This window comes from Haliotis cracherodii, unplaced genomic scaffold (assembly GCF_022045235.1).
Source record: "Haliotis cracherodii isolate W230 unplaced genomic scaffold, xgHalCrac1.p SCAF_2, whole genome shotgun sequence".
NCBI classification, from domain to species: Eukaryota; Metazoa; Mollusca; class Gastropoda; order Lepetellida; family Haliotidae; genus Haliotis; species Haliotis cracherodii.
Window position 1 is genome coordinate 52,767,068 of NW_027266275.1, and position 27,105 is coordinate 52,794,172.

General features: G+C 39.2%; 1 protein-coding gene across 1 annotated transcript in view; it reads left to right on the forward strand.

Annotated features, from left to right (window-relative positions):
- Nucleotides 1-27,105, forward strand: part of LOC139468219 (coiled-coil domain-containing protein 154-like) — a 53,993-nt gene that overhangs the window by 22,329 nt on the left and 4,559 nt on the right. Inside the window, exons 2-19 of the mRNA XM_071250040.1 lie at nt 244-732; nt 1,189-1,381; nt 8,081-8,163; nt 8,317-8,412; nt 9,280-9,505; nt 9,865-9,993; nt 10,255-10,266; nt 11,713-11,837; nt 12,943-13,069; nt 14,684-14,824; nt 15,263-15,286; nt 16,321-16,338; nt 17,954-18,073; nt 18,328-18,404; nt 19,086-19,179; nt 21,933-21,953; nt 24,919-25,005; nt 25,490-26,222. Of these exons, the coding sequence (XP_071106141.1) occupies nt 244-732; nt 1,189-1,381; nt 8,081-8,163; nt 8,317-8,412; nt 9,280-9,505; nt 9,865-9,993; nt 10,255-10,266; nt 11,713-11,837; nt 12,943-13,069; nt 14,684-14,824; nt 15,263-15,286; nt 16,321-16,338; nt 17,954-18,073; nt 18,328-18,404; nt 19,086-19,179; nt 21,933-21,953; nt 24,919-25,005; nt 25,490-26,194 (2,767 nt within the window). The 3' untranslated portion in view covers nt 26,195-26,222. The remainder of the gene's footprint in view (nt 1-243; nt 733-1,188; nt 1,382-8,080; nt 8,164-8,316; nt 8,413-9,279; nt 9,506-9,864; nt 9,994-10,254; nt 10,267-11,712; nt 11,838-12,942; nt 13,070-14,683; nt 14,825-15,262; nt 15,287-16,320; nt 16,339-17,953; nt 18,074-18,327; nt 18,405-19,085; nt 19,180-21,932; nt 21,954-24,918; nt 25,006-25,489; nt 26,223-27,105) is intronic.

Here is a 27,105-nt window from a genome sequence, read left to right on the forward strand (position 1 = left end):
CGCTTAGTATGACAGTGATGTGATGGTGAATGACTTCATGTTTTTTAATATACAGGGTCGGGAGCAGCCTAGTGGTTTAAGCATTTACTCGTCACACTGAAGGACCTGCATAGTACAATTCTCCTCATGGGTACAATATGTGAAACCCATTTCTGGAGTCCCCCACCCTGATAAAAGTGTTCTATATCCCAACTCACTCACTCAGTTTCTCTAATATTTTTATGGTGTTTTTTTCTTCTCCAGACCGTCGGCCCAATTTCCTGCCAAGTATAGTCAGTTGCCTTCAATTCCGTCCCCGACCCCTGCCGTGGACAACCAAGTGGTACCATTTCACGGTGCAGGGGGACGGAATGGGATGAGGTCTAGCGTTGACCTCATCGAAGCTCAGGAGAAAGTCAATTTCCTGGAGTCTCGTCTTGGCGTCACAGAGAAGTCAAACCGTGCTCTTCTAGAAGAGGTGTTACGACTACAGAATGAACTCAGGACTTCTGTGAATAAGAATGAGAACACTTTACGAGAAGAGCGCAATGCTCGCCAGCAGGTGGAGTCATCGCTCAAGATGTGCAATGACCTCATCATGCAGCTGTCCACTCGGATCAAGGTCACGGAAGAGAAGCTACTGGAGGAAAGGTCAGCTTTGTCCACCCTGGTCACTCACACCAAGGGTGTGGAGCAAGCTGTACTCTCCAGTCAGCATGAACTACGCACGAAGAAGGACTCACAGATGACAAGGTAGGAAGGGGACAATCATATTTATCATACCTCGATGTCAGAATGATGAGGTCTGATTGGTCCACGTGATCTTGATAAAATACTATGTATCCCGCCTTGGAGGGAAATAAATCCCTTATACCCTGCCACAAGCAAGACAAAAAGCAAAAAGCAGGACACTTTTTTTGAGTCAGTGATAGTCATGTGACATAGCTGAAGTTAACCTCAGCTCAATCAAACAGCTGTTTTCTATCAATTTTGAGTTTGTTTTAATTCTTTTACACTGTTTTAAAACAGTTTCAGTACATGGATTGGAGTTTTGTTCCACTCCACATTTTCTTTTGTTCTTCATGATTTTATATATTCCTGAATGTGATGTATCTATTGTCACTGAATGTCTATTTTGAGTGAGATACCTATTGTTACTTCAGACTCAGTTCTAGGCAAGAGATACAGCTTTCTATGTTTGTGTTGTAGAATATCCGAGTTGCAGGGCTCCCTTCATGAGACTCAGCGAGCCAAGGATCAGGTTGAGAAGCAGGTGTTCTCTCTGATGGAGGAACTGAGAGGGTTGCGGAGCAAGGTTGACACACAGAACCAGGAGTTCCAGTCTATAGCCAGCGACCTCAGGATGAGGTCCAAGAGGCTGGAGGAAGAGAACAGGGTCCAGGTGAGGAGGATGTGGATGAGGTCTTGCAAATACTGGCCTTGTAGCTAGGGAGGTATCAGGGAGGCAAGGGTCCTTGCTGGAGAAGGATGTACAAGAAATCTCACTAGAACTGGCTGATATAGTATGTCAGGGTCCGAATAGGCCCCACTGTGTGAGTCCCCTGTCTCTTGGCTAGACCATGATGGACAAGGGGTCTCAGCCACTAGGCCGAGGACTAGGCCATACATTAACATTGAATCTACTGAAAATGATGCTGAGAGCCAAGTTTATGCTTGTAGACTCCTATTTACTTGTGGCTGTACATTTGTCCTCTGAAATTGTAGCATGTAGAAGTTGGATTTGGGGTAGAACTGGTTCTCTACATTTGGTTGTAAGATCAACTTGTATAATTTTTTTATCTAATGACATTAGGGGAATATTATGTATCAAGTTTTGATGTATTTCACGAAAGTGTATTAAGGAAATCAGTGACGAGTGACAGATACTAACATTATAGTCTCCCTATCAAATGGAGATGTTAGTGCTACACCTCCTGCTGTCTCCAGTGTTATAATAATCAATAACGGTAGTCCAGCCTTCATACTGAAATAAAGGCTTCATTTCTACCTGGATGTTTATTTGGATATCATATTCAAGTTTCATCTTTTGTATTATTGCTGTCGTTGTTAGAGGGTAAGTTAAATCCATAACTGTTATGAATTATATTCTATCACTCTAGCATGATCGCATGTGTTTAGACCTCCCTAACATCTATTCCACCCTTCATATGTTGATGCTAATCCCCTTTCCAGCTGCACAATGTCCTGCATTGTCTAAACATGTGTTTAATTCTAAACACTGAATGTGTTGTCCATGTATCAGTCTCATCACAATCAGGTCTTTTACTCCATATGATACCTCTCTGTGGGAAGAACAAATCAGATGTCAGCTATATGAAATGATTCAGCTTCATCTTTATACTCCCTCAATTTGGAAATTTTGTTCTCAGCAAAAGAAAACCCACACAGAACACAAGTATACCCTTGACAGCACACCCTCTTGGTGCTCAGAAATGACAGGAAGTATGAAATATCCATTACAATATAATGGTGTGGCTTTATTATTTTGCATTTGGAACTTCCTAGTTTACAACAAGTAGAAATCATATATGCTTGTCTGAGTGCTTTTGTCACTCATACTCAAGCCTCCTATAGAAGCCTTCTATAGAAGCTTCCAATAGTAGCCAAGATACTGATTGGCAGATTATAAAGTTTGGAACCTCCTATGCAGAGTTGTAGAGTACAAGATTTGACTTTAATGAGATTTGTCCCTGTATTTATGTCTTTTATAAAGCTTTTAATTAATTATCATAAAGCATGATAAATTAATCATTAGGTATCCATACCTGCCCATCCTACCACCAAACACCTGCCACAAATTATAGTATTGTCCCCATGTACTAACAGAGAAATGTGTCCCCTTATTTTTTTTCATTTGACTAAATACACCACATACATATTCCTTCCAAACACTCATGCTTCATGTGACTCACTACTGTTGGCAGTGAAAGTGCACCGATGTCTTTAGAAGTGTTTTATACATGTGGCCTCATTCATGTTGCCGTATTTTGTTTGAGTATAAAGCTTTAATTTAATGAGTAGCGAGAAAACACATACACTTTCTGTTAAATTCTCATCATGCCTCAAAATTATAAAAATATGATAGTGCCAGTGTTGGTATTAATTGCCTTTGTGACAATTTCTCTGTTGTAAGTTCAGATAGTTTTAGGTCCTGTGGATTCTGTCATTGAGCTTGGTGTGATCACATGGCAGTAATATGGGTTTACAGTATGATTCCACAACTTACATTTCAGTAACATACATGTATATATCCTTAATATCCTTTATGGTTTCATGTATTGCATCCTTTTGAAAAATATGTTTTATTCATAATAACAGCATTACAAGGTTCTAGGATATGACAACTGATATGTTGATTATGTTTACATTCTGACAGTATTGTTTAAGGATAGTCTAAATACAGATTGAACATTTAGATTACAACAGAACTTATTCAAATCATTTACCATCTTTCAAGTGTTTGTCATAATGTATCTTTAAATTTTGACATTGCAGTTCTGAGAAAGAATCCTTAATTTTGGGAACACTGTAAACTCAAAACTGTGACTGTGATAGTTATGGTGTCTGTGATAGTTATAGTGACTGTGATGGTTATAGTGACTGTGATGGTCATGCTTACTGATAGTTATGGTGTCTGTGATAGTTATAGTGACTGTGATGGTTATAGTGACTGTGATGGTCATGCTTACTGATAGTTATGGTGACTGATGGTCATAGTGACTGTGATGGTCATGCTTACTGATAGTTATGGTGACTGAGATGGTCATGCTTACTGATAGTTATAGTGACTGTGATGGTCATGCTTACTGATAGTTATGGTGACTGATGGTCATAGTGACTGTGATGGTCATGCTTACTGATAGTTATGGTGACTGAGATGGTCATGCTTACTGATAGTTATAGTGACTGTGATGGTCATGCTTACTGATAGTTATGGTGACTGAGATGGTCATGCTTACTGATAGTTATAGTGACTGTGATGGTCATGCTTACTAATAGCTATGGTGACTGTGATAGTTATAGTGACTGTGATGGTCATGCTTACTGATAGTTATAGTGACTGTGATGGTCATGCTTACTGATAGTTACGGTGACTGAGATGGTCATGCTTACTGATAGTTATAGTGACTGTGATGGTCATGCTTACTGATAGCTATGGTGACTGTGATAGTTATATTGACTGTGATGGTCATGCTTACTGATAGTTATAGTGACTGTGATGGTCATGCTTACTGATAGTTATGGTGACTGTGATGGTCATGCTTACTGATAGTTATGGTGACTGTGATGGTCATGCTTACTGATAGTCATGGTGACTGTGATGGTCATGCTTACTGATAGTTACGGTGACTGTGATGGTCATGCTTACTGATAGTTATGGTGACTGTGATGGTCATGCTTACTGATAGTTATGGTGACTGTAATGGTCATGCTTACTGATAGTTATGGTGACTGTGATAGTTATAGTGACTGTGATGGTCATGCTTACTGATAGTTATGATGACTGTGATGGTCATGCTAAGTGATAGTTATGGTGACTGTGATGGTCATTCTAAGTGATAGTTATGGTGACTGTGATGGTCATGCTTACTGATAGTTATGGTAACTGTGATGGTCATGCTTACTGATAGTTATGGTGACTGTGATGGTCATGCTTACTGATAGTTATGGTGACTTTGATGGTCATGCTAAGTGATAGTTATGGTGACTGTGATGGTCATGCTTACTGATAGTTATAGTGACTGTGATGGTCATGCTTACTGATAGTTATGGTGACTGTGATGGTCATGCTTACTGATAGTTATGGTGACTGTGATGGTCATGCTTACTGATAGTTATGGTGACTGTGATGGTCATGCTTACTGATAGTTATGGTGACTGAGATGGTCATGCTTACTGATAGTTATAGTGACTGTGATGGTCATGCTTACTGATATCTATGGTGACTGTGATAGTTATAGTGACTGTGATGGTCATGCTTACTGATAGTTATAGTGACTGTGATGGTCATGCTTACTGATAGTTATGGTGACTGTGATGGTCATGCTTACTGATAGTTATGGTGACTGTGATGGTCATGCTTACTGATAGTTATGGTGACTGTGATGGTCATGCTTACTGATAGTTATGGTGACTGTAATGGTCATGCTTACTGATAGTTATGGTGACTGTGATAGTTATAGTGACTGTGATGGTCATGCTTACTGATAGTTATGGTGACTGTGATGGTCATGCTTACTGATAGTTATGGTGACTGTGATGGTCATTCTAAGTGATAGTTATGGTGACTGTGATGGTCATGCTTACTGATAGTTATGGTGACTGTGATGGTCATGCTTACTGATAGTCATGGTGACTGTGATGGTCATGCTTACTGATAGTTATGGTGACTGTGATGGTCATGCTTACTGATAGTTATGGTGACTGTGATGGTCATGCTTACTGATAGTTATAGTGACTGTGATGGTCATGCTTACTGATAGTTATGGTGACTGTGATGGTCATGCTTACTGATAGTTATGGTGACTGTGATGGTCATGCTAAGTGATAGTTATGGTGACTGTGATGGTCATGCTAAGTGATAGTTATGGTGACTGTGATGGTCATGCTTACTGATAGTTATGGTGACTGTGATGGTCATGCTTACTGATAGTTATGGTGACTGAGATGGTCATGCTTACTGATAGTTATAGTGACTGTGATGGTCATGCTTACTAATAGCTATGGTGACTGTGATAGTTATAGTGACTGTGATGGTCATGCTTACTGATAGTTATAGTGACTGTGATGGTCATGCTTACTGATAGTTACGGTGACTGAGATGGTCATGCTTACTGATAGTTATAGTGACTGTGATGGTCATGCTTACTGATAGCTATGGTGACTGTGATAGTTATATTGACTGTGATGGTCATGCTTACTGATAGTTATAGTGACTGTGATGGTCATGCTTACTGATAGTTATGGTGACTGTGATGGTCATGCTTACTGATAGTTATGGTGACTGTGATGGTCATGCTTACTGATAGTCATGGTGACTGTGATGGTCATGCTTACTGATAGTTACGGTGACTGTGATGGTCATGCTTACTGATAGTTATGGTGACTGTGATGGTCATGCTTACTGATAGTTATGGTGACTGTAATGGTCATGCTTACTGATAGTTATGGTGACTGTGATAGTTATAGTGACTGTGATGGTCATGCTTACTGATAGTTATGATGACTGTGATGGTCATGCTAAGTGATAGTTATGGTGACTGTGATGGTCATTCTAAGTGATAGTTATGGTGACTGTGATGGTCATGCTTACTGATAGTTATGGTAACTGTGATGGTCATGCTTACTGATAGTTATGGTGACTGTGATGGTCATGCTTACTGATAGTTATGGTGACTTTGATGGTCATGCTAAGTGATAGTTATGGTGACTGTGATGGTCATGCTTACTGATAGTTATAGTGACTGTGATGGTCATGCTTACTGATAGTTATGGTGACTGTGATGGTCATGCTTACTGATAGTTATGGTGACTGTGATGGTCATGCTTACTGATAGTTATGGTGACTGTGATGGTCATGCTTACTGATAGTTATGGTGACTGAGATGGTCATGCTTACTGATAGTTATAGTGACTGTGATGGTCATGCTTACTGATATCTATGGTGACTGTGATAGTTATAGTGACTGTGATGGTCATGCTTACTGATAGTTATAGTGACTGTGATGGTCATGCTTACTGATAGTTATGGTGACTGTGATGGTCATGCTTACTGATAGTTATGGTGACTGTGATGGTCATGCTTACTGATAGTTATGGTGACTGTGATGGTCATGCTTACTGATAGTTATGGTGACTGTAATGGTCATGCTTACTGATAGTTATGGTGACTGTGATAGTTATAGTGACTGTGATGGTCATGCTTACTGATAGTTATGGTGACTGTGATGGTCATGCTTACTGATAGTTATGGTGACTGTGATGGTCATTCTAAGTGATAGTTATGGTGACTGTGATGGTCATGCTTACTGATAGTTATGGTGACTGTGATGGTCATGCTTACTGATAGTCATGGTGACTGTGATGGTCATGCTTACTGATAGTTATGGTGACTGTGATGGTCATGCTTACTGATAGTTATGGTGACTGTGATGGTCATGCTTACTGATAGTTATAGTGACTGTGATGGTCATGCTTACTGATAGTTATGGTGACTGTGATGGTCATGCTTACTGATAGTTATGGTGACTGTGATGGTCATGCTAAGTGATAGTTATGGTGACTGTGATGGTCATGCTAAGTGATAGTTATGGTGACTGTGATGGTCATGCTTACTGATAGTTATGGTGACTGTGATGGTCATGCTTACTGATAGTTATGGTGACTGTGATAGTTATGGTGACTGTGATGGTCATGCTTACTGATAGTTATGGTGACTGTGATGGTCATGCTTACTGATAGTTATGGTGACTGATGGTCATGCTTACTGATAGTTATGGTGACTGTGATGGTCATGCTTACTGATAGTTATGGTGACTGTGATGGTCATGCTTACTGATAGTTATGGTGACTGTGATGGTCATGCTTTCTGATAGTTATGGTGACTGTGATGGTCATGCCTCCTGTGATTATTATGCTGACTGTGATAGTTATGATGACTGTGATGGTAATGAATCCTGTGATTATTATGCTGACTGTGATAGTTACAATGACTGTGATGGTCATGCTTACTGATAGTTATGGTGACTGTGATAGTTATGGTGACTGTGATGGTCATGCTTACTGATAGTTACGATGACTGTGATGGTCATGCCTCCTGTGATTATTATGCTGACTGTGATAGTTACGATGACTGTGATGGTCATGCTTACTGATAGTTACGGTGACAGTGATGTTCATTCTTAGTGATAGTTATGGTGACTGTGATAGTTATGGTGACTGTGATAGTTATGGTGACTGTGATGGTCATGCTTACTGATAGTTACGATGACTGTGATGGTCATGCCTCCTGTGATTATTATGCTGACTGTGATTATTATGCTGATTGTGATTATTATGCTGATTGTGATGTATGTTACAGTTAGAGTCTATGAGGAAGCAGGGTGACATCCAGACCCAGACTAACAGTAGCACCACCCACCTCCGCGGACAAGTCGAGACCAGGTCAGGACAACTCATCGCCCCCATATACAGTTCTGTCATCTTGAACACATGATTAATCATTGATATTATAACCTTTGAACAGTCTTAAATTTGCTGCAGGGTATTATTGTTTACTTACTGTAATTATCAGATTTCCTGATTTGTTTTCTGTAGAATGGGTGAGATCCGTGATGTTATCCTCGATCTGCGGACACGACAAGATCAGGAGTCGACAGATCGAAGAAGTCTGGAACAGACACTTCAGCTCAGGTAGGAATCTGGATCTTATTATACAATAATATTTGTATACGATTGTTATTAGTAAGGAATAGTTTATTTTGTTAATTTTTTTCTATGCCCCGTAAGTTAGGAACTATCATTTGATTATGATGTTTATTGATGCACATATATAAGATAGCTACGCAATGAATTGCAAAGAACATTGAAGAACAAAGCATGGTTTATTTCACAATAAAACATTGTTCTATTAAGACATCATTTCTGGAGATTCGAATATGTGCTCGCAACTTGATGACATCATATATTGGACGATGTATTTTTGAGAGGGGAGTGTCTAGTAAGTTGTTCCCCATAGATGTAGCCGGGCTACACAGATAAATGCAGTGGCCAAACGAATGCATCCAATAAGTGGCAGAAATATGACAATCAGTATTAGGATAAAAGGTAGAATTGATTGATGTGAGGATTGTGGGAATATGTTGGAAATACCAACTTAACCCACCTATAGGTAAGATGAATTTGTCTGACAAATTTCAAGGTCAGATTCTTTTCAGGAATTCATCATTATTAAAATTTGGGTTAACGTATTTAAAGCTTGTACACTTTATCTAATTCCTGAAAGAGGCTGTACATAATGTTGATATCTCATATAAGAAAGGAACTACTCGTGGTCATTGTTTATCATCCAATAAAATACTGCAGGGAGAATAAACTACCCAGGGCCCTCATGGTTTATTCTATGATACTCACCATTTATTTCTTAAATATTAACCACATGCTTTACAGCTATACTCAATGGGCAATTGCCTGTGTTAAAAGATTGTGGGGAACATTTTAGGAGGTGTTTAATGACCTTGTACTCAGCTGGATGATTTCTCCGCTCAATATTTCCTTCAGATCAAATGAACTCAAGCAGTTGATCTCGGAGCAGAATCGGAAGCGAGAGGAGTCGATGCACGCACTGGACATGATTGCGCGAGAGAAAGAGCATAAAACAGAATCTGACCGGATGAAGCAACAGGCCAAGGTTGCAGAGACTTTGGAGGACATCAACAAGAAGATCCTCAACAAGGAGATCAAACTCCGCGAGGAGATCCAGGACAAGCATGTGCAACTGGAGAAGGTAGATGTTGTCCTATTGAGCAGTCTGTGTCATAGGGTCTTTACACCATCGTCAATACGTCATGGCTTTGTGTACACCATGTTCCTCCATCACCCATGAATACCTGCAATCAAATTACAAAAAATTCTTCTTCAAAAGATGGAAAAACTAAAAAAAGTAATAACTACTTTTTCATAAATGGCAGAGCCTATCAAAGAACACAACAACAACTGATATCGATGTTATGGTAATAGACATATTTACCTTAACTGCAGAGTTTAAATTTCTTGTTGAGAATGGGTACAAATGAGCAAATGTTTATAAAATGATGGTTTTATGTTAAATGAATGTACAAATGTTCTGCTATATTGTTTCTCCAGCTCATGCAGAAAGAACAGTCAGCAAGGAATGAGTATGAACGGCGATCTCGCGAAGAAGTGGAGGCTCAGTACCAGAACATGAAGAAAATGACAGACTCTGAAATACAGGCACTTAGAGATCTCATCAAGGTCAGTGATGATCAATGAAAGATCAAGCTGTATCAATAATCAATACTCATATAAAAATTGTTGCTTAAACATGAAAAATGTAGACATGAGTTCAAACAGTGATTACGTTATTTGATTAGTCTGCAACAATTGCATGATCATTGCTTTGGTGGGAATATCTGTGGAAGAACTATGCTTACTTTGTCATTATTTGTAAATGCTTAGTCCATATTAACATCATGTTAATTTAAGCATGTGTTTACTTGCACACTGGCATGTTAGGAGGGAATAGAGGTATGTTGTGTTGACCATGCCGGGTCTATTCACGCCACTGGTGCAAACACCTCCTTCTCAAAACCTGCACACACCTTTGCTTGTCCCAGAATCAGACAATGATTTCATCTCTGATGCAATCAGTGTTTTGATTGTTCATCCTCTTTGTGTAATTTCTAAGTGTAGAACCTAGTTTATATTTGTTTGTCATACACAGGGTCTAATATTGAATATTGTGGCCAAATTAGGTTTGAAAGATGGATAGATTTTTAATAGATGACTGCATGGAAGACGAACTTCTTTGATAGTGTGCTCCTTATGGCCTGGAGAGAAGCTCATGCAGTCATTCACTCCTGCTTGAATACGCTTTCCATGCTGCTGCCATACAGCATAAATTCAGTACTCACTCACTCACTCACTCACTCACTCACTCACTCACTCACTCACTCACTCACTCACTCACTCACTCACTCACCCACCCACTCACCCACCCACCCACACACCCACCCACCCATCCACTCACTCACTCCCACCCACCCACCAAATCACTCACTCACTCACTCACTCACTCACTCACTCACTCACTCACTCACTCACTCACTCACCAACCCAACCACCCACCCACTCACTCAAGGAAATTATAAAGCACCAAGCATTCTGTGTTTGTGATATCAGCTGGGCGAGTTTTTTGCAAAGTTTGCACATTATTTGTCTTCATTTGTTCTAGTCCTGAGAAAAATTAGTTATTTTCCAGATCCTCACTTTCATTCTAAAGATTTATTTGAATTTTATTGGTTTCACATGCATAGGAATTCAATGCAATAATTTTGAAACTCTGTACAGTGTTAGAAATTTAGCGTTGATCGTGAAGTGTTTTGACTATAATGTTTCAACCGAAGTAAGTATGAATGACTTAACCTAAGGGTTATGACAAAAACCTTTCGACTTTCATTCTGTATTTAATTCCTTGAACAGTGTGTTGTGTGTATGTGTGTCCCCTGTATGTATACAACACTTGACACTAGACAGGGGATCCTCTTTATAGTGTTCTATGTTTTCTTCCTGCTAAACCCAGTTGCACTTCACTTTACTGATTTTCTCAGTTGACAATATAACTGTACACATTTTCAATTTTTGCAATTAAAATGATATTTTCTTTTGTTTGATATATTTATCATACTGTTAACAATGTATGTAGTCATTCATCATTCCTTGAAAGTAGATTCTTGAAATGTTTAACTTCAGCAATATTTCATCCCAAAGAAGTTCGAATAAATGAATTCTATTCCACTTACACTGTAACTAAAAAGTTATGAAAAACTTCTTGTGTAGAACTTTACAGTTACAAGAAATAATTATGATTACCGATATTATCCAATCATTCCCATTGCATGGAAAGCATTTGATTGTAAAGCATGATTGTATGAAGATGGATAAGCTTCTTAGTCTTGAGTGTACTGTTTTCAGAATGACCGCAGCAAGGGCAAGGAGACCCTGCTGAAGCTGAACGATGCCATCACTCTGCTGGAGAAACAGATGCAGGAAAACAAGAAGCAGGTGGACAAGATACTCTCTGCTGAAATCAAGTCAAGGCATGTTCTTTACCATTGTCTCTTGTGGGAAACAGAAAAGTCAATAGTGGATTTTGAAATTGTTTAACAATGCTCTTGATAATTTTTCCAGGCAGTGTTAGAAGTTAAGAAGGATCCTTGGAGTATTGCATATAGTGTTTTGATGTTAGGACCGCTATAATCTTTAGTTCTAAACATTAGGATTGTTTTATAGATCCCTTGACTTTTCTCGGTAATTTCAAACACTCCAGTGTTAGAAATTGGTACTAGTCCTGTAGTCATTGCCAAACTGCCCAATAGTTAAGGTATGATAACGACTAGTAGACATTTGCCATTTTTAAGGGTTTTCCTATATATTATCATAATAAGGACTATAGTGGACTGAAACTGTTAGTTTCTACCGCTGCACTCCAAGGACATCTGATGTGATGTATGTGACGGGTGATATGACTATAGATTTTTCTGTCCATTATAATAATATAATGTTTGGTTTGTCAACACAATACTTATGCTCTTGGGTGTCATTAAAGTGACAAGCACCTACCTGTCACTTGGGTTTTCCTCCCACATTTGACCGCCTCCGTGGTCTAGTGGTAGAGCGTCCGCCCAGAGAGCGGAAGGTCCGGAGTTCGATCCCCGGCCGCATCATACCAGAAGACATTAAAAGATGGAACTTGTTGTTACTCTGTCTGGTGCTTGGCATAAAGGGGCTAAAACAAGGACTGGTCGGCTCGGAGTCAGTAAACTGTGTCTGAGTGGGGTATTCATGTTAAACTGCGGCATGGTATCTCAGTTAGCTAGCACTATAAATCGGCATCAGTCTGGACTAGTACAAGCAGCCACACACACACACGTGCATGCATGTCGCTATATAAGTGCAATCATCTTGGACGCGACGTTAAACCCCATTTCACCTCACCTCACCTCACCTCACCTCACCTCACCTCACCTCACCTCACCTCACCTCACCTCACCTCACCTCACACCTCACACATTCAGCTGATGTGCTGTGTTGCTAAAACACTGTTCAATGTGATGACAAACTCACTCTCTCATAAAGGAAGTTGATATAAAGTCTGTTTTCAATAAGCAAGTTCCCTGTGTTGATTGTGTATATCTTTTGTAGGAAGGAGAGAGAGAAGAAGACTGATGACAAGCTGGACAATCTGCAGGAGAAGTTGGCTGTGGCCACTATGACACTACAGCAAGCGATTGGGGGAGTGACCAGCCAGCTGAGTGACCACACGGACAAGGTACAACATACTTTCAGTGGGTAGTCTAGTGGTTGTAGTGTTTGGTCATCACACTGAAGACCCAGGTTTGATTTCCCAGAGTGTGAACTCACTTCTGCCAATCTCTTTTGTTATATGTGGCTTGAATATTGCTGAATGGCCTACTAACTCACTAGAACGAGAGAGTAGATATAGAAAATCTCGCCCAAGTGTCTCTTGATATCAGATATATCAACATGAGTTGATAAAAGTGGCAAAATTTTGAGGCTTGCCGAGGAGTTTTTCCAGTTTTATCAATGAGTGTTGATATATTTGATATCAAAAGACACGAGGGTGAGGTTTTATTTATCATCCAACATCATTCTTTTTCAGTTTGTAGACAGTAATAAACAGAGTCTTTAGTCTAAAAAGTACTGCTGACAGCTTCAGTAGCAGAGCCATTAGTGATGTCATTTGATTGTGACGTCATGGTAAACAATGATGTCACAATGGTCTGCAAGGCATTGTGATGCAATTTCATTGCAGGGATATCTTGATGTCATCCAAGCAATATCTACTGAGTGAGCCAGTTTTGGATGATAAATATAAATACCCTTTTACAGGCCTCAGAAGTATATTATCAATAACGAACATGGCAGCTCTAATGAGTAAATTTGATACACCTGCGTTTTCTTTCCTTGCATCTGGACAAGATGTGTGACATATGTGCAGATGTTCTTATCAAAACAATCCGGTAGTTTACTAGACTGCCTCCATTGTGTAGAGCATCTGCCCAGAGAGCCTGACCTGTCATACAAAAAGATGTTAAAAAATGGTTCTGCTTTAAAGGGATAAAACAGGGATTTCTTGGCTCAGAGTATGTGCATGCATATCTGTATATAATTGCAATAATCTTGAACCCCAAATGAAACCCCACTTCACCTCACCTGTAGTCTTGTAATCAATATTACCGGGTACACACTGCTTGCGTGTCCGGAGTTACCTCTCTTTCTTCACATGTCCTTTAATATAGCCAATGGGATCATAATACTTTGTATTTGTCATTGATATGGACAAATGATGACACTCTGAAATTGGAACTTCAACAAAATGTAGTCTTCATGCAAAATATGGCTTTGCACAAAGCATAACTTTGTTCATTTTACCTGAGCTACTTTGGGTTTTTCTCCCACTTTAAAGTGACAATATGTGATACAACTAAAGTGTTGTTTAGAGCAACATTAAACCCAACTCACTCACTCACTCACTCACTCACTCACTCACTCACTCACTCACTCACTCAGGGTTTAAAGAAAAAAATCTTTGAAAGTGGTAACTTGTCTGTAAAGGCCAACTTTCAAATGAAGATAATGATTTGTTTTTCAGTTGTGAAGGGCAACAAATTATGCTAGTGGCATTGAATAGTGGTGATGAAAGCTGTGGGACAGCGCAAGAAAAACAAGAGAAAGGGTTTAGGGTCAGGGTTCCGGACTCGTGTCGGTTGAGAAACCAGAAACAGACCTATTTCTTGTTTGGGCCTGACTTAGCGAGAAAAGCCAGAATTGTTTAGGTGTATGCAACGATAGAAAAATATAGAAACAGGTTATTTATGTATTTCTAAAACAAGTTTATATGTATTTGCTAAATTGCTCTCAGGTACGGACGGAGGTGAAAGATTTGTTGAGAGAACAAGATCAGTCATCAGCCCGCGCCATGACTGATATGGATGCTCGCTTACAGAATATGAATAAGAAAGTGTCTGGCATTGAAGGTGATGTCAACAGCAAGGTCAACAAGGTAGGTAACTCTTCTTGATAAGTGCTTATTACAAAGATGTGGTGCTATGGATCTGTTGGTGTATTAGTAATGTAGTATTATGTGTATGTATACAAATGAATATATGAATTAGTTGTGACTCTTTCTGAATAGCATGTGTATCTGTTACATCAACTTGTATTTAATACATTGATCTATGCAAACAATTAACTGTGGTAGGCAGTGGGAGTAGCCTTGTGGTCTCTCGTCACGTCCAAGGCCTGGGTTTGATTCCCCACATGGGTAGAATGTGTGGAGCCCATTTCTCGTGTCCCCTGCCACTTATTAATTGTGGCCAGAATGACTTAAGTATATATCATATATATGATAGATATTAAATCTGGTTTCAGTGTGTAATGTATATACATATTCCTGTCATGCATGCATTAAATATTAAATGTTGTGTATTAATATCTTCAGCTTGCATTGCTAAGTAACCCAGAGGTATATCAACCATCATTAATAAGTGTTGTTTAAAAGTCCTAGCTATTTATTTTTTTATTTTTTTTAAATAGCTATTGCCATATGTGGTACTTTTTAATCATTTCATATGTGCTGATACGTTTACACATGGTTTGTTAGCATGCTGCATGTCGATGCCATTGCCATGTCCTTATGTCCTTATGTCCTCATGTCCTCATGTTAATGTCCATAACATGTTAAATGGATGTCAGTGTCTGTTGCGTCCTGCATGAAATATGTTGTGAATAAGACCAGTTATTATTTCATGCAATACCCACATTATTCCTGCATGTACAAACATTTAAATATCCATGTTTATTTTTCACCTTTTAAAATCCAACATTCATATATAATGCATGTGAAATGTCAGAACCTTTTCTAACTAACTGGTGGAGCCCACTGTTATTTGCTTTATATAAATGATTCACAATAGACCGCAATTCTTTCTTTTTAACATTTGATATCTACAGTATTAAAAAGATCATTAATAATTGATAAATGGTTGTTACTATTTTGATATTACAATCTTCAAGTTAATGCATGATGTTGTTGTTTCTTTCATATAAGCTAATGTATATGTACCTTTCATATATTTTGTGTAAGAGGACAAGCCTTTTTGCACCTTTACACATGCAAACTGCTTGTTTTGTGAGTATATCATCATGAAATATTTGAGGATAAATCAGCTGTCTTCAAACACAGTCCCTGAGACTATGGAATTATAAATGCTTACTTGGGACAGACCAGATCTAATTTGTGGTCAATGTGTCGGTCTTTGTTAACACTGATTATTCATTGGTTAAACTCTTAAAATGTTTGGGGGGGTTTTATCATTCAGTTTGTTTTTGTTACAGAATTCAATTAAATCTCTAATTCAAGTATTTTATTTCTTGTGTTTTTATATTCTTACTTAGGATAAATATTTCCTAGCAGAGAAAATTATTGCTTGTTTCGGGGTCTGACATTGTGAACATATATAATATACATGATATATTTCTTTACTTGCTGCATGGCAGAGACAGGAACACGGAGAGGTATACCTTCCACCCTCAGTTGTCTCCCTTATACAGCTGACTAGAAGCCATCCCTTTAATGCCCCACAGTTCTGCATGTACTCTCAGTAATCAGTAATTGTCAAAATGAGAAATGTGACTAAGTGGCTCTGCATATACTCTCAGTAATCAGTAATTGTGAAAATGAGTAATGGGACTACGTAGCTCTGCATGTACCTCAGTAATTAGCAAAATGAGTAATGGGACTCAGTAGCTCTGCATGTACTCTCAGTAATCAGTTATTGTCAAAATGAGTAATGGGACTCAGTATCTCTGCATGTACTCTCAGTAATCAGTTATTGTCAAAATGAGTAATGGGACTCAGTATCTCTGCATGTACTTTCAGTAATCAGTTATTGTCAAAATGAGTAATGGGACTAAGTATCTCTGCATGTACTCTCAGTAATCAGTTATTGTCAAAATGAGTAATGGGACTAAGTAGCTCTGCATGTACTGTCAGTAATCAGTAATTGTCAAAATGAGTAATGGGACTCCGTTGATTTCAGAAATAGTGTGGAAAATCTTTTTTGCATGTACATAATATAAAACAATGATTGATTTCATTAAGACTTGGCACCTAAAGGGATTCAGGGTAAGGTCCCCACCAACCTATGCTTGTCATGAGAGAAGTTGAACTTTCTCTTTTCGTGAAGCGTAGACCGTTTATCTACAAAATTTAGCTGATAATCAAAAATATTTTATATTTTTGTTCAGTTCTAGGAATTGGCAAAAATAGAATATATATTTCATGAAATATTGATAGAAGTGTATGGGTTTTCTTTTTTTCATGGTGATCCTAAAGCACTAAATGAACTGGCTGATAATAACAAAACAAGAGTTAAGATTCTGTCAATCACTTCACAAAGCATATGATTTTGAAATATAACATAGGTTACTAAAATCTGTTCTTATTTTCTTCACTCCATGTCTTGATAACAAACTCTGCTACTAGGCATAGAGTAGGAACAGTTGTATATGTAGGTGTTGGTGCCCGACATTGACCTAACCCTAGTATTGTTTGAAGATAGTTTGTTCTGATTGTGGTACCTGCCAATAAAGTGTAGACTAGCACTTCACCCATAGTTTATGATCACTTAAGCTGTTTGTGAGTTGGGGATTCATGTGTATAGTCATCTTTCCCTTAAAAAATGATAATTGGCAGTTGTGAAGGTTCTGAGGGCAAATTTTTTTTCTGGATGATGAAGGATAAAGGTATATGATTCAAGAGGCCCCATATAGGTGGGTTCCCTTTTGTCACTAGTTCTGTTTCTTCATCATTCCATATGGTAAACATTTTCATGAGCATATGTTATAGATCCAAAATCTGAACATAATTTTATAAAACCAAATATACTGATGTTTCTATTAAATCATTGAATTTGTCTTGAATTTTTCAAATATGTGTCTTGGTGTGACTATCTTATGGTTGGTATTGATTGACACAAGTCACAATAACAAACTGACCACAATGTTTTAAACATGTAGTACGTATTATACAACTGCCTATAGAAATCATAAAAATATTTATTTGAAGCAATTGCAGGCAAGGCAGGTGGATGTTATGGGTTGTGTCATTGAGATGTGTGTATTGTTCCAGGCTTCCACAACCATGGGGGAGAACCTGCGTGAGAAGGTGGCCTCTATCACTCTGTGGCAGGACGTGACCAGCCAGACCATCCGGGAACTGAATGCCAGTCTCCAGGCGATGCCCAATGATGTGAGCAGTGGGAACACACTTTTGTATTATTGTTGACTAAAATGTGATATTTTCCCTTTAGAGTTTTGGTTCTGTTTATTAGGTGTAGTTAACATACTTTGCACTTTCCCACGTTTGAAAAGTTTAAAGTAGCTTTTAAATTTCTAATCCATCAAAAATAAAAATACTTAACTATGTAAGTTGTATTTTGAATATGCTGAATTTGTTTTATTGTAGGGAATTGGGAATATTCAGTGTTGTGCTGCCTGTTTCAGATTGATGCTGTAGAGGAAAAGCAGCGCCTTATGAAGTCCGACCTGACAACACGTCTCCAGATGGAAACTGACCATAGGTAGGGATGGATCCAACATTTGGAGTGTCTCAATCCGTCTTGGGAGTTGCAGACCATGTCTGAAGCCGCAGACACCAAAACAACCACAAACAGAACACAACATTACAACAACCACAAACACACCTATTACAATCCAAACACAAACATTTATTCAATGAACACACCTACCTTGTTCTCGTTTCTTCCATAAGTTAGCATCCATTACAATCCATCTGTCACCATCCATATGTTATACATCTGTTACATCCATGTCACTATCCATATGTTATACATCTGTTACATCCATGTTACCATCCATATGTTATACATCTGTTACATCCATGTTACCAGCCATGTGTTATATATCTGTTACATCCATGTTACCATCCATATGTTATACATCTGTTACATCCATGTTACCAGCCATGTGTTATACATCTGTTACATCCATGTTACCATCCATATGTTATACATCTGTTACATCCATGTTACCACCCATATGTTATACATCTGTTACATCCATGTTACCACCCATATGTTATACATCTGTTACATCCATGTTGACATACATCTGTTTCCACCTATGTTACCAGTCATATATATCCTCCATGTTATACATCTGTTACATCCATGTTATGTCCATCGGTTACCTTTTATATTTAATATTCCATGTGTAAACTGATGTCTCCCTGTGTGTTCCAGACTGCGTGATGTAGACAATCTCAAGGATGAAATCCAGCTTCTTAAGAACAAGAAGCCCACGACGAAGGGTGTCTCATCTGCTGAGCTGGAAACTGTAAGTGTCTTCATCATTCTGGAGGATGGGTTTTGTGCCTGTTTGTCTTGTTTTGTCAGATATGAATGTGAACCTTGTATTTGTACTAATGAAATTATTCTTTCTACCATGAATTCTGGTTGGTTCACAAAATGTTTGTGTTTATTTGGCTTGGTAAATCTTATGACTTCAGTCTTATGTCTCTTATGTCTCTAGATCTATCAACTAATTTATACAGTTATTCAAGATTAAATTTGCATGACAGCTTGAGACGTTAATATTTTGAATGGAGTATATACTGCAGACATTTTGATCATAGTAGTTGTTTACAATGTGAGAGTTTTACATTATGTTTTCTATCATTGTGTTTTATGCAGGATCAAGAACGAAAGGTTATTTCTTATCATTTAGATACAAGGTTAAATGAACTAGTTCTTCACCCAGTCAGTCATTCTGGCATCACAGAAAGTTAGCAGAATCACCATTTAGAGGTGGATCACATTTGAGAGAACACACCAAGCCATTCACTGAAGAACAATTAGGGCATAGCTAGTTGTCCCACATCACTCACGTCACATCCTCCACAGTGCTGTGCTCTTCATTATTCCTGTACTTCTGAACTCCCTCCATCAGACCATGTACATGTCTCAAATAGTCAGTGGTTTCAATCTTTCATTCTTTCTACACAGAAAGGCAAAAGAAACGTCATGTGGATGTATCATATAAATATCTTTATTTTCCAATGCTTATATATGTAAGTAAAGACATCGGAGAAAGTCAGTGTTTGACCCACATGAAATTAACAGTCTGGTGAATGTTTTTGCGAATTGTGAATTTGGGGAGGCACTAGAAGACATCACATCAAAATCAGTACCTGGTGTGGCCACCATGGGCATTGACTACACCCATCCATCTCCTGTACATGGAGTGGACTAGCCTGTTGATGAAGGCCATTGGGATATGGGCCCATATCCTCAGGAATGCTACAAGCAGTTCTGCTGCAGTTGTCTGCCTTGGGCATATGTCGTTGAGTCGGCGTTGGATGTCATCCCACAAGTGTTTAATGGGATTCAAATCCGGACTGAGGGCAGGCCAAGGCATGATTTGGATGTTTTGCTGCTGGAGGAAGTCCCTGGTGACTCTGGCAGTGTGGGGACGGGCGTTGTCTTGCTGAAAGGTGTGGTTTTGATGACGGGCAAAAAAAGGCATGATATGGGGTCTGAGGACTTGGTCAGTGTAGCGGAGAGCTGTGATACCATTACCCCTGCCTTGACCAATATTCTGAAAGACCACAGGTCCCACTCTCCGGTTCAGTCCGATTCTGCCCCAAACCATGATGCTTGCGCCGCCCCGTGGGTCTCGTTCTATAACACAAGCATCAGCATAACGTTCGCCCCTCCTTCGCCAGACCCTGACTCTGCCATCCACCGTTGAAACACAGTAGCGACTTTCATCAGTGAAGATGATTCTTCTCCATTGCTGTTGACGCCAATTTGATGCTGCCTGGCCTATTGCAGTCGGGCCTGTCGGTGACGATCTCTCAGGATGGGTACACTAGCAGGACGGTGGCACAAGATGTTGTTGACAGTTAGGCAACGTCGGACTGTACAATCACTGATGGCACGCTGGTGGTTGCCAATGGTTTGCCGAGCTGTTTCAGTGGCCATTCGGAATCGGTTCTGCAGATGTTGGCATATCATGAACCGATCTTGTCTGGGAGTAGTGACTCTAAGACGACCACTACGCGGTCGGTCGTCGGTGGTGTTGGTGGTGTTGTGGCAATGATGCAAACGATACATCGTTCTGACGCTGACATTGAATGCATTTGCAACGACCTGTGCACTCTGGCCTGCTTGCAGTCTTCCGATCGCTTGTTGTCTCTCATTTCCTGATAATCTTGGCATGGCTGATGAATCGAAATAACGAAAGCCAGCTTTACAGTTTTGGGTGTCTTTTATACCTATACCACCCACGATATGCACGTGCAACATGTTTTTGACAAGACTTTTCCGCAACTGAGTCCCATTGCACTTTTGTAGGCTGCGTTTGGGCAAAGCACTCCATTTTAAACTCAATTGTTAAATGGACTTTAAGGCAACAAAAAGAAGCAGTAGAACGATAAATGAGTTTATTGACCACAAAACATGTAACTGCCAGTGTCTGTTAAGTTTTATCAGTATTTTCAGAAGTGACGTTTCTTTTGCCTTCCAGTGTACATTCATTTTACACTCAGTTATTAGTAATATTGGGGTGATGTTTGGCCCAGTTGTTAAAGATGCGGCAATTAGCTGTGCAGAGTTGCCTTCCCTAGTTGTGCAAGTATCTGATTAACTGGTTCGAATTCCAGATCCAACTTATGGTTCTTGGTCTGTCATCACCAAAAGTTTCACCAAAGTGATAAACATCTGCAACCTGCATCACTTTGGCACTTCCCACATTAAGCTAACATACTGTAGTGTACCTGAAATGCTGTTCAAAGTGGTGTTCACCCCCACTCATGTTCCTTTCTATAGTTTACCTAAATACATAAACCCATCTTTCATTTCTTTCTATCATCAACTTTTCACAACAATCGTCTCAGTGTCATTCTGCATCTGTCTTTCCCTCAATACCCTGAAGCTCACTAGTCACAGGTTCACATAGACTTTACCATGTTAATGCAATCAAGGGATAGTACATCACAGTAATTTCATGACTTACCTTATGTATTCTATTAGCACATTTTTCAAACTTTGTGATAATGTTCTTATTGCCATATGGTTATTTTGAAATAGGACCATAAGATACTAGCCAGGGTAAGCAGCATGCATCACAGTGTGACAGGCATGTGTGTCATGTTGGAGTGGGCATGGTACAGTATTACTCCACTGCAGTCTCATTAAAATCTCCCCAGTATGATACCTCTCTGTGTGAAGGTCTGAGTACACCTCTACAGCGGGCACCTTTCTAATCAGCATCAAGGCTTCTGAAGTCTTGGTATGAGTGAGCAAAGGTTTCTAAAGCATATGTGAATTCCGAAATGCCTAAACATACACTGTGCTATTTAATATATTGCTTTTGATATGTTATACATCATGTCGTTTTCCGATCCCCATGGCATCTACACCCAATAGGGTGTACTATGTGGTGGTATAGAATTGAAGCTGAGTCATTTTAGAAAGCTGACGTTTGATCGGCTCAAGAACCCAATCATCCTTCATTTAAATTTTGTGGTCAAAGTTCAGTGAGGGTTCACCTGAGGCGACCTTCTATGGTCAGATCTTGATGCAGAGAGATATCTTATCAGAATGAAAGATCTAATTTTAATGAGATTGACTATACAGTACATCCCTATGCCTGTCTGTGTCCATATTGATGTACTGGACAGTGTTCATTCCTTGTATATGTGCATGCCAGATTTCTATATGATAATCCCATGAGGATGACACATGTCCTTCACTCAGAAATGACAAATGAAATTAACATATTTTTTTATGGTGATCAATACTCATATTCTTGTCATGTGAGAAATATCTCTAAATATATTTCTACAATGTATGCCTTTGTCCAAAATACTTCATTATGCATATGCATGACTTTGCCACAATTTAAGAAGCATCTGTTATTCTGCCATGTCACTACATTTAGTTTGTGCTCTATTCATATACAGGCATTGGCTAGAAGTTCACCTAGGGCTCCTATATCAAGTCAGTGTAGCAAACATAACACTACTAATTCTGAACCACAGATGTATACTTGTATCATTTCATGTTAATTATGCAAGGAACAATAGTGAATCAGCACAAAGTTGTATCCTTGTCAAATAATGTGTCAGTGTTTTTACAATGTACACAGTGTAAAAAGGAAATTATTATTTTTTAATTATTTATTTTAACCCCACACTCCATTAGTCCTGTTATATGACAGTGGCCTGTAAATAGCCCTGCCTGGACCAGACAATCCAGTGACTGATATTATGAACAATGATCCTCACATCAGGGTATGATGACACGCAATCAACCAAGTCACAGTACCTGACCACCCTCATTCGTTCACCTCTTTCGGACCCATTCTAACCTGGAGTCAAGGGCTGGGACAAGTCCAAATTTACTACCCAGGTACCAGTCACCCTATTACCCGGCCCTACCCGGATACCCGCTATAGGTCTCAAAAGTTGGGTACAAAATGTCCGAATGGGAATTGTTTTACCACAGCCCTGGCAAAAACTTTTTAGATACACGTATAAAACAATCTGATCATGTATACTCTGCAGTTGATAGACCTTTATCTTTAATCAAACATATAAAAGTCAGAACGAATGCCTACATAGTGAGAAAGAAATGTGAACATTAGTTATACTTATAGTGTAACCATTGAGTTTAATTGTTAATGTCATTAAACAGTATGTCAAGTGACTAACCACAGGTCTAGGTAGTCATGAGGATACCCAGGTCCTACTCAGGACCCACCCGACCCGAGTACCTGAGTACCCGAGTTACCCGTCCCAGCTCTACTGGAGTCCCCACTGGAGAGGAAACTAGGAACATGTGACACAGGCAAACTTAAATGTTATCCTGTTTGAAGTTAAAAGTCAACACCCTACTGAGGTTTACGTTTTGGGAACTCCCAATAGCCAATGCCTGTATTGTGTCAAGCTCTTCTGATCACCACCCACCATTGCCTGCCTGTCACCTGATGTGGTGAAGCTGTATGTCTATACAGTAGACCATTCCTGTTACATTGTTATTGGACTGAATGCTACGTATGTAACCATGTGTGTTTTCCAGTCTTTTTACCTGTGTGTTCAGTATGTGTTTAATGTACATTTGTCAGGACAAAGCATAATATATATTATAATAATGCATGACATGACAATAATGCAAATGTATCAAAAATGTATCCAATGCTACAATAAGGTATTACTTGAAATTACTGATAAAGCCAGACCACTTTGATGTGTTATGGAATATTGGATGGTGAAGATAATAACAAAAGAAACAGAGTTATAGCATTGTCAAAACTCTGCATAAGGATAATTATGTAGTTTATTCTACATTGCCAATGCCTGTATATTGCCTATATTTTGAAAATGACTTCATAAAATGCTAGATGTCTCATTATCCTCCAACACTTTTCAACAGCAGATTTCGGTTGATTGCAGTATTTCTCAACTTGGCGTGGACAGATCTCTTCCAAATCTTTTCCTTTCTTTGCCCATGGTGCTCAAGTAATTTGATGCACTTCGCGGGATGAGATCCATTGATTATCGCTCTGATCATTTTGACTATGTGCCTCGATTTTGTTTGAAGCCTGTGCAGGTGATATGATAAGTGGAATCTGATTGCTCAATAGGAGGGTCATAGAAGGGACATAACTCGTAATAGCCACTGGTGGCGTTACAATCAAGCCACAAAATTCCAGCCTCGATCGCCAAGGGTGGAAACTGGACTTACATAGTTACAGTTAACTCCCTTGCCTGGGGAAGATGCATTATATCATAATCAATGTAACACTGACAGGACTACTGAGAAGACCATCATTCAATATCTTATTTTAGAATCCATGTTTGTATTTACAATATTTTATCACTTGAAATGACATGCCTTCAAACTAAAATCATACACTCACTCACTATTTAATGCATACCTTACAGTTATGGCAATACTGATCCTATCTTAAAGGCAGAGAAATAATTATATTACAATAATCTTTCAAATTTGACAAAAGACGTAAAGTGAGCATTCATGAGTTGTGACGCACTGTGCATGTTTGTGTTGGCAGATCCAGCAGAGTGTCCGCAAGTTGGCTGAGTCCATCCAGACAGTGAAGACAGTGCTGGGCATGAAGATCCAGTCAGAACAGAAGCTGGTAAGTCACTGCACCTCAGCAGGCATACAGGGAATATGGGGTATTGTTAGATACATGTCAGTGTTGGTAAGCAGTGGGTGACCAGGTCACCTTTCCCTGTATTCTTTTACCAAATTCTAAAGATATTTTGAAATTGCTGTTTTGCATAATATAGGCTTTTGAAGAAAAAATTCAAAACTTCTCAGACCTTAGAGCTTATAAAGATCCCTTAATATCAAAGTATGTAAATGCCTCAAAACTACTTTCACATTTGGCAATGGGAATAAATAAGTCCTGTATTGTAATGCCGAAATAGGTTTAATTATTTGAAACTAATGCACCTGAAATTATTTGCTGATATAAATTTAGATGCACTCCACACCTTATACAAGGTTTGGTTTGAGCTGGGGATTTTACTTTTAGGCTGGATGTTTTGATAGCATCTGATCAGGAGACTGTTTGGTGGATTTCACATTTGAGTCATCCTAATACCTCTGCCTTTCAGAGAATGTCAGGTTTAGAAGAACTGCAATCACAAATATCTGAGATAAAAACAGTATTAGCTAATAACCCAAGCATCCGGTGGCACCCTGAGATTGAGCACTCACAGTCCACAGTACAGAGTGTCCCAGGTTTTGAGGATTTAATGAAGACGGACTTGGAAGAGGAGATTACTGGAAAGAGCTGGGCACTCACACAGCAACATGTTGATGAAGAAGATGAAGATGTTACAAAACCAAACACAAACAGTGAGAGAAGTCTCGCCATAAGCAGAGTGCATTCAGATGCTGCTGGGCAAACAAATTCCCTTGGGAGCAGAAACAACAGTGTGTTACATGCATACCTCAACAAATCTGATGTAGAGGATGGAGACAAAGATGATGCAGATACAACCAGAGGAGCTCCTGGTGGTCCTCAAGGAGAAGATGGTGGTACAGGTGGAACAGATGACTGGGGTGGGACAGAAGACAGGGCTGGATCACAGATGGCCCAAGATGGGCCTGGGGAAAAGACAAGAGCTCCATCTGCTGCTAGTCAAACAGGGTCCTTCACAAACAACAGAAATCCTAGCAGAGGTCCATCAGAAGGTCATGCAAGGACTCCAAAAAGCAGAAGAAACTCTCGACAGGGAGGTGATGATGAAGGATCCAGACAACAGGCAGCCGGGGGAAGTTCACGGCAAAGGAGAGATTCCCTACAGGATATCTGAGTCAGGAACACATCTGATGCAGCTGCAGGTACAGAGGCACTGGACTAACACAACACATGGCATCATTGGCTTGTTACCCTTAACAAGTGATTGCAGTTCTCAACTAATGGAAAATAATATGTTTGGTTTTCACTAATTTCCCTGCTGTTTTGTTTCAGAATTGAACCTGTTCATCTAATCCAGTTTAAATGTTCATACTATTCAATTTTGCTAACCTCATGTTTGTGTGGTTAGAATATGGCTATATTGATGTAAAAATGTCCTGGAGTGCTGATTGATATTCAAAGTTGTAAAAATCTAAGTTATAGACTATTGAAGCCTGTTCTAAAGTATGGTATTTATGATAATCTTAGTTCTATATTGTACTTAAGCCATATTCTAACCAGTTTGCACCACTAACAACCCCTTATCATCCCATACAACCCCTGATGAGGTTAATGTCATATTAACCCCCCATTAACCACTATTTCCTGTAATGCTACAGCGAGTAGAAGAGGTGAAGGAACTTCAAGATGAAGTCTCTCAGCTCCGCGCCGACGTCCAGCCCCTCCTGCGTAACCGACCCCCAAAACAGTTTATCAAGGGGGACGGTAAAGGAAACGACAGCGATGTCAACAAATGGGGGGTGCGCAATGCCTATAGGTGAGGTCTAGTAGCTGATGACTCCCCCCTTAAAATACTATGTAGCCAGAGAAGCAGATAGGATCTCATAGAAGTGTAATAGTACTAACAATTTATTGCTTACAATTTTGTAGTTTATTTTTACAGCAATTAACCCCCTGTAATTCATAATTATAAATTTATTAATAATGTTTTTCATAAAAGGTATATCTTTCCTGGTATATTACCCTAAATGATATAAACTGTCCAGATTCATCAATCCTGCATGTTTCCTTTTGTCACTTCACATT